At 36.3% G+C, this 9,151-nt stretch overlaps 1 protein-coding gene across 2 annotated transcripts in view; it reads right to left on the reverse strand.

The window, feature by feature from the left end:
- Positions 1 to 8,769, reverse strand: part of LOC125040544 (inosine-5'-monophosphate dehydrogenase 1-like) — a 25,451-nt gene extending 16,682 nt beyond the window's left edge. For both annotated transcript variants that reach the window (XM_047635130.1, XM_047635131.1), the window contains exons 1-10: positions 8,533 to 8,769; positions 6,557 to 6,605; positions 6,177 to 6,278; positions 5,843 to 5,971; positions 4,959 to 5,196; positions 4,428 to 4,627; positions 4,148 to 4,238; positions 3,652 to 3,788; positions 3,351 to 3,453; positions 2,752 to 2,908 (exon numbers count right to left, since the gene is read on the reverse strand). In XM_047635130.1, the coding sequence (XP_047491086.1) occupies positions 2,752 to 2,908; positions 3,351 to 3,453; positions 3,652 to 3,788; positions 4,148 to 4,238; positions 4,428 to 4,627; positions 4,959 to 5,196; positions 5,843 to 5,971; positions 6,177 to 6,278; positions 6,557 to 6,605; positions 8,533 to 8,630 (1,304 nt within the window). In that variant the 5' untranslated portion in view covers positions 8,631 to 8,769. The remainder of the gene's footprint in view (positions 1 to 2,751; positions 2,909 to 3,350; positions 3,454 to 3,651; positions 3,789 to 4,147; positions 4,239 to 4,427; positions 4,628 to 4,958; positions 5,197 to 5,842; positions 5,972 to 6,176; positions 6,279 to 6,556; positions 6,606 to 8,532) is intronic.
- Between the last annotated feature and the right edge of the window lie 382 nt (positions 8,770 to 9,151).

Below are 9,151 nucleotides of genomic sequence, written 5' to 3' on the forward strand. Positions count from 1 at the left end.
GTCCATCCGAATGTGCGTGTCTATCTCCATGTACATGTATTTGTGTGCGCGTGTGTGTGTGTGCGTATGTATTTGTCTGTCTGCATGTTTGTTGCTGCATGTGTATGTGTACCTGTACGTGTGTACCTATCTGCATGTGCCCATGTATCTGAATGGGTGCGTGTACCTATCTGCATGTGCACATGTATCTGAATGTGCGTGTGTATCTGAATGGGCATGTGTATCTGCATGTGTATCTGCATGTGCATATATGCAGGCATGAGTGCCTGTGTGCATGGGATATCTTGCCATATTTGTGATACTGAAATTTAGCCACTGGGTTCAAACATAGACGGTAACAATCTCTACAGTGCTAGGCAAGTAAGCATCTGTTTTAAGATGCATTGTTTCTATCTCTTCTTCCTTTTACTTTAACCAATGAAATATAAAAAAAATATATATATACCTGGATTGTAAATATTTTGTTAATAATGCATTGATAGACAAATCTGAAAAAATACAAAAACTAACAAAGAAAGAAAAGAGAGATGAGCAATTATTACCACAAACTCCCTATATTCTTAATCTGAGACAAGCGGACTTTCTTCAGGTGTGGCTGTTACTAGTCCTCATGAACTAGACTTATAATTAAATAACTAATAACACCATGGAGTGATTCTTGAGAGTAAATAATCATTATATTGCACATAGTTCTAATCTGGCCTAAAGCATCAGAGTGTTTTTAGTTACCTCTAGGATAAATTTTACTACACCAAAAAATTGTGTAATTACTGAACAATTGTTCACATACAAACACTGGTATAACCAGGGTATAAATGTCCATATTGTAGAGTTAATGGGCTTTCCTATTTTTTTTATTTTTTTTTATGCAACATTTTTCAAGATACTAAATTCACCAACAACACATATGCTACATTATGAATTTGGGTCTTTTGCTCTAATCTCTGATGTAGCCTGCATGTACAGTATGTTACCATTTCAAGTTTATCAATTTCACTCTTTATAAACTACAAGGAATTTACAATTAAACAGACAAAGTGCAAAGCTTTGGTAAACAGTCATCTGCCCCTGATTTGTCACGCTAAATCAATTTCGTTAAGAATGCCAAGTGTCAATGACTGTTCTACTCCTGCAACTCAGTTTCAGAAAGAAAACTGACAATTCAAAGTAAAAACAGTTTAAAAACCCTACACCAAAAATCACCCATTTGCACTTCAACTAAAATAAAAGACACCAAACTAAAGTGCTCAAAGAAGAACAAGAGTACCATCATATCTAAAAAATCTATGCATCACATTCTATGACATCAAATGCTATGGTACATCAAGATTGAAAATAAACTAAAAAAGATATAGATAGACAATATTCAGGAAAGATTCATAGGAAATGATTCCATTCCTAACAGAATAAATATACAATCAACTGCATAACTACTGTGATCTATCTTAAAGGAGTGATACATCTATTTTTAGTATATATAAAAAACATGGCACCTGTACTGTATGATATATGAGAGAAATGCAACAACTACATATATACCAATATGAACACATATGTACGAACTGGAAGTTATCAAAGCTATGTACTGCTATAATGTATAAATATAACCCATCTGTGCTCTCATTTCATTCACAGAATTTTACAACTCCTAGATTTCTGTGTCACAAGATTCTTAGCAGGGCCCTAGACTACACATATATTAACCCAAGATCCAATTCACTTGCCCCATTATATTATCACAACAATCTGGTTTATGCAACTATTTGCTGAAATTATTTCCATATTTGTATGATTTTGACCCTATATACATGTAAATTATGCTTTATAAGCAAACTCACTCTCCAATCACAATGTAATCTACCCTCAACTTCAATTAGTTGGAAAAAAAAAAAAAAACTTTCAAACTCACCTTCCGCTTCCTCTGCAAACTCTAGATATAAGATGCTTCGCAAAAATCTATCACAAAAATTATTGAATTTCTCAATTGTCGACTGACTCCTGCCCATTTTCTACTTTGACAGTTACTCCATTTCTCTCTTCTAACAATACACTAACAACAATGTAAATGGTGACAAGAGGAGGAAGAGGAAGAGGAAGAGGAAGAGGAGGAGGAGGAGGAGGAGGAGGAGGAGGAGGAGGAGGAGGAGGAGGAGGAGGAGGAGGAGGAGGAGGAGGAGGAGGAGGAGGAGGAGGAGGAGGAGGAGGAGGAGGAGGAGGAGGAGGAGGAGGAAGAGGAAGAGGAAGAGGAAGAGGAAGAGGAAGAGGAAGAGGAAGAGGAAGAGGAAGAGGAAGAGGAAGAGGAAGAGGAAGAGGAAGAGGAAGAGGAAGAGGAAGAGGAAGAGGAAGAGGAAGAGGAAAAGGAGGTTTAGGAAAGGGAGAAGTAACAGGAGCACCTGGGAGAGAAAGATGATGGAGGAGTAAAGGAAGAGGAAGAGAAGGAATAAAAACAGCAACATGCAAAACGAATAGAAGGAACAGGAACAAGGAATAGAAGGAACAGGAACAAGGAATAGAAGGAACAGGAACAAGGAAGAGAAGGAACAGGAAAAAAAGATAAAGAAGAGGAAAAAAGAAGAGAAGAGATAATACAAGGAAGTCTGTACTAAGACTAGGGAACTGTACATGAATAATGATGGACTGTTGTCAGTGAGATATGAAGTAAGGAATGGTTATACATAGTATGATGAATTTTAAAGGAAGACATCAATTACAATTACTACCATAAAGAAAGACCAAGGCTAAAGTGCTCACCCATGGAAATATCTATCAGCAGCTGCGCCCTGGGTATCTTTACGGTCCATGGCCTCTAGAGAGCCCATACCACGGTACTTCTTGAGCCTCACACCATTGCTAAAGAAATATTCTCCTGGTGCTTCTGAAGTTCCAGCCAGCATAGAACCCATCATTACTGTTAAGGACACAAATGTGTTAATAATGGTTTTTGAGAAAGGCTTTTGGGAAATCTTACTGAACCATATACAGTGATTACTTTTAGAAATATAAATAAATACACATATACACTTGTTTATCTCTCTTCAAAGCAAATCCTGTGTATAGTAAACCCTCCATAACAAAGCCTTGAGGCTGGCAAGCAGGATAATAGATCCGAGTGATCTTTCATTATATTATGAAACCCATTGTCTATCCATAATAACAAAACTTTTTTCTTATTATCAACTATTTTATAACTATTTTGAAATTCACTGCAGATGAAACAGTTAAGATTACCCATGCTTTCTAACAATTAATATCTTATAAATGCCTATATATATCTAATAGTCTACCTTATCTACCATAAAATATACTTTTTCATTTCTTCATTTTATTAACAACAATTCCTCACACTATACCTGTGGATGCACCCAATGCAAGTGCTTTGATGATATGACCTACAGAGGCAATACCACCATCAGCCATCACAGGTACACCAAATCGCCGAGCATACTCAGCCACCTGGAGGAAAGGAGAAACATGAAGAAATATAGAAAAGCCACAGAAGGTCAGTAACAAAGAAAGGAAGAAAAGAGGTAAGCAGGTGATTGAGAACAAGAAAAAAATGCATATTTCTTTCTGTATATTCATAACATACATTAGAGATTTCACAAATCTGAAAAGTACATTACAATTTACATCAGCAGAGTAATATCTCACTTTGTATACAGCTGTAGCCTGAGGACGACCAACAGCCATGACTTCTTGTGTGATGCAGATGGAACCTGATCCCATGCCTACTCGTAAGCCATCCACACCTGCATCTATCAAATTCTTTGCCTGTGCTGCTGTTACAACTGTAAAAATAAGCATGTAGGTTAAACAAATAGCAGTTCATGAATATGAATATATACATATACATGTTTTTATGTTATATGAATTCCAATATACACTAGCTGCTTACTGCTATTTACAAGAGCAAGTATCTGTTTGCATCAAAATACAGATTTCAAACAAGATTCCCACATCTAATTTTGCAGTGAAAAGGTTTGGATTTTGTACCAAAATATAGGACATGCCATATATATTCAGTCATGCATGGGTGAGGAGTTGATAGAAATGATTGTATTTATACTGATATATCACATAATCTAAAGTGGCCTTTATCAATTAACAGAAACTATGTTTGCAGTGTCAATTCTCAAGTCATACGTACCATTGCCACCGACAATCTGGAGCTCTGGATAAGTATTTTTGATATAGCGGATTAGGTTGATTTGGTATATTGAGTTTCCTTGTGAAGAATCCTGTCAATGAAAGTCACAAGGAGGTAACTAATTTTGTTTCATACACTAACATACATTTCCTATCACTAATGGAGTTTCAACCTTTCTATTCAAATATCTGACTACTATTTTTTTTTCTTCTTTGAAAAACATTTGTAATAAATAAAGAAAAAAGCAGACTGTTGGAAAAGAGTTGGCATCTGCACTTACCAAAACCACCACATCAACACCAGCATTGACAAGGAGTTCAAGGCGATGCTTGTCCGTTTCTCGTGTTCCAATGGCTGCTCCCACCAACAGCTGATTGTTAGCATCATATGAAGCATTTGGGAAGTTGCGAGATTTCTTGAGATCAGTACGTGCTATCAAAGCGACAAGTTCACCATGTTCATTTGTAATTGGTAATTTACCTAGAAAGAAAAATAAAATAATAAGAGAACAGCATAAAGTACATGTTCACCCATTTTATTCATAAATCTTGAGAACTATGGAATATATCTTAAAAATCTTGCATTATCCTGTGATTCCTTATATACACAATTTTCAAACAAGCACCAATGGCAGATAAAACAGTCTTTCTCATTTACAGATGCAACACAAACAATAGCCCAATAAAAATGGGTTTGAAATTGGTTATATGAGCTGCCTCAATCAACAATTACCAATATATTAGTCTTACACAGTATCTAAACCAAAGTAAAACATTTCTTTATCAACATGACATCCACCAAATATGATCACCTTTTTTAGATCTCTGTAATATCTCGTTAGCCTTATCAAGACTGACACCTGCTGGAGCTGTTACCAGGTCATCAAAAGGAGTCATGATCTCTGAGAGCAGCTTGTCCGAGTTAGGCTCCAAAAAATCAATATCCCGTGATGTAACAATACCAAGGAGTCGTGTGCCCATCTTTCCGTCTTCTGTGATTGGAATTCCACCAAAGCCATGACTTTTCTTTACATCAAAAACATCAGAGACCTGAAAGAAAATGAACTCTATACTATGCATCTAAACCCATAAAAATACCGTTTAGCTATATAAAACTTTGCTCTTCTATGAATACATGCAAAGCCTACTATTTTGTTGGTAGAGTAGATGATTGTTAACACTTTTACAAAAAAAAAGCAGTTTTATTTTCAATAGAGCTAGTTTTATTCCTAAAAAAGTTATCATTCCTCAATTTTGAACAATGACAATCATGAACAAACAAAATTCACAAGTAACATGAGCGTACAATTAATTCCTAGGCCTTGGAAGTGAATCCAGAGATAAAAATTGACAATTCCATCAATAAGCACAGGATATTTCATAATCTACTTGTGAAAGTGTAAAGTAGTACAGATCACATACTGTATATGTACTACGGCAAGACTGTCCACATTTACATACATGCTGGTAATCTATATACCTAGAGCTACAAGCAGTACATAGGATAGTCGAGTAAACCCATCACCTCTTCAAACCCTTCACCTGAGTATAATTTTTCATACAAATATCAAAGACAGTTATGAAGTCAATTTGGTTTTTATCCCTTTTCATTATTACAGTCTCATTATGAAGTCAATCTAGTTGCCTTCCCTTATCATAACGGTTTCCTCTACTCATGTATAATACATATACTAACTCTGTGTTGTGGAGTGAGGCATACAGGGTCACGAATGAAGCCGTGCTTGTACTTCTTGACTTTCATGACCTCCTGTGCCTGTGTCTCTGGTGAACAGTTGTGGTGAATGATGCCAATGCCACCACAAAGCTGCAGGGAAGTTGATGATTAGGATCTCAGCCCTTAAATGTTCAGAACTAATAGTCAAATTACAAGATATATCCAAAACAAATAAAAGAATATTCATAAACAAGATAAAACCTTTTTTCTACTATAATTCATAAACTAAAAGAATTTACCATACCATAATTATAAGCTATTAAAGAATCAACATATTGCAAAACACAATACATACTGCCATTGCAATAGCCATCTCAGATTCTGTTACAGTGTCCATTGGGGAAGATACTAGAGGAGCTTTCAAACTGATCTTTTTTGTGAGAGCAGAGGTCAAGTCCTGAAAATAAATAATAATAATAATAATGCATAAAAAAGGCAACCACGTTCTCATCCTCCCTACACTTGCTATACAACAAAAAACAAATTTCAAATGGAGTTGTTAATTCTTTTGATTTGCTAACAGAATAAGAAATAAAAGTAAATTGTGATAAGAACTGGTGAAAATATGTGGCGCATAATAGTTAATACATCACGCAAATTCTACAGACAGTATATGCATTATAAAATGTTAAACCAATATTGTCCACTGCAAGTTTCTTTCATTCTATAACATACCACTTCCTCAGCTGTGAAATCAATGAAGCCAGGGAGAATGATGAAGTCACTGGAAAGAAAATGAAATATGCATAACTAGTTCCATTAAAAAGGGAAGAAAAAAATTATTACACCTATTATACAAAATAGAAATATATGAAAGATGTTTTACCAAGAAAAATCAGTTCATGGAAAGAAAAAGCTTGTACCTACAAAATAAATATGACACTAAAAGAAGCTGAATAAACCTAATTTTATGATCATCATGATGCCAAGAATAATTTTATTTTAATCAGCCACTTCTCTTTCATTTATTAGTAATACCTAAAGAAACACTGGCAAATTTAAACCTTAGTCATTACTGACTGAATATACCCTCCAATAATAAAATTCCAGTGTAACACTTGCACCCAAAAATAAGCAAGATGCATGAACAATCTTTATTTAAGTTTCCTAAAACAATCTTACACTCAAATACTTTTGCCTTTGATGTCATTGCAATGCTACACACATACCCCCCCAAAAATTAATTTATTCTACATGGGAAAAAAAGGTATTCCAGGTATACAGTTTCACAGACTAACGGGCTGTGTGGCTCTCCTTGAAATATTCTTTATAGTTATGCAAGCATGGTATTTAGTTTCATGAGAGACATCTTTTATGAAACCTATCCTACAATTCAATGGTTTATATTACATGTTTTTTTTGTGAAACCTGTATAATAATTGCCAATTTACATATTCATTTAAATATAATGTGATAGTCAAGCTCCAAAAGAACCTGACTAGACATTAAAGCAGCAACTTATGATATCCAACAGACTTGCAACCATGTGATATTTTAGGAAATGATGAATCATACTTCATTCTTTTTATGGTAATGCAGAATTCACCAGTGTTAAAAGTACAAAAAGAACCCACTTAGGAAAATTTAAGACCGATATACTCAAAATCTTTATGCTTGTCTGAACTTGTATTATTATTCATCTAAGAAGCTTAACAAGAAAAATAAAATTAACTGCATCCACAAATGACAAAATACAACACAGTGATATTTTACAAGTTACAAGCTAATTGATTTTTTCCCAGCTATTCTGGAACTTACATAAATTATACAATTCCTGCATAATTAAAATGACAACCCTCTCAGGAGACTGCAAATCTATGATTTACAACACAAACTTTCACAGATTCCCAATGCATGGCCAAATTTAAAGGGGAAAAGTCAAATCTCTGATTTACATAACAGACTACAAATCATATTCCTCCTACAGATCAGCTGCATCATGGCAATAGGCCTATCAAATCCGACTGACTTCTTGACACCACAGGATTCTCTGATGACATATGACAATACCGTTCTCTGCAGTGTAAAAAGGGCGTTATGTGACTCTTCTAAGAGCTTCAAGTCTGTCTTTGTGAATGCCTTAAAATAGGACCTACGGGCGACCAGACCTTTCTCCGGCGATTAATAAAGGTTGCCTGCTTTATTAACTTGGGTGAAGGTGTTCAAGACAGAGGTAAAATGGTGAAATACGGTAATGGCACGTATTTCTCTCAAGCAGGTAATAACGTTTGTGTTGAAGGTAAATAAGCAGAAAACCTGCCTTTGTGTACCGTATTATCGCACGCCTTCATCTCACCCTTTGCTTTACCAGCTCGAGTTACATCACGTGTTCCTCGAGTGCTCTTCGCAACCCTTAAAAGAAAAGACGGCAGGAACTGACATGCAATTCTATCACAGCTAACCGGCGAGGCTCAAAGGACAAAGGCAGACCCTAAGGCTACTGCATGGGGCTTTTTAGTCGAAACCCCCCCCTCAAAAAGTCATATTTCGAGCAACCTGTGCCCAGCAGCGAGATGAAACGCAGCAGCATCCACGGCAATCAACCGTTTCTGAAGGTGGGACTTCTGAAAGCGAGAGGGGGTGAGAGCGAGGTCTGAAATAGTGGAAAGAGGAAGCCCAATAAATGTGAGAAGCCATTGGTGACGACGTACTGGTAAGTGAGACCTTCCCCCGTGGAGAAGAGTTGAGCACCGGTATTCCCGTCTTCTGGCACGTAGCTTGTCCCTCCGCAGATCAAATAGTCCGCCATCTTGGTATCGTCTTGTTGAGTTATTAACGCAATTTTGAAAATTTTCACTTGTTGCACAACGTCACAAAAAATGAAGAGCGATACTCTCCCGCAACTTTTCGCTGACCCACCAGGTCTCACCGCGTGGACCAGACTGACGGTGAAGATACTGACGACAGGCGCTTCGGCTGGCGGCTATTGGATCTATAGTTCGTGCTCCTTTTGTTTGTCGTCTAATTTTATAATTGATCTTGTATTGATCTTTTTTATATTTTTATAAGAGTGAATAGTAGTTTTGTATTTCCTTTTGATAAATGTATTTATTCACAAAATGGCAGACTAACAAATACAGTAGTTTCTTATTTGACTTAACCTGTTGCCAGGCAACGAAACAAGCGGGAGCTTTGAAAATTGGTTTGAGTTTTAAAAAACGCGGAGCTGGAAATAGACGAGTGAGTAGACCCGTGGCGTGTGCCAGAAAGTCTTGGCTGAGCAAAGCATTTATGCTAAACTATGTGTCAGGCAATACTCCGAACTCCAAC

The sequence above is a fragment of the Penaeus chinensis genome, chromosome 29 (assembly GCF_019202785.1).
Source record: "Penaeus chinensis breed Huanghai No. 1 chromosome 29, ASM1920278v2, whole genome shotgun sequence".
Classification (NCBI taxonomy): Eukaryota; Metazoa; Arthropoda; class Malacostraca; order Decapoda; family Penaeidae; genus Penaeus; species Penaeus chinensis.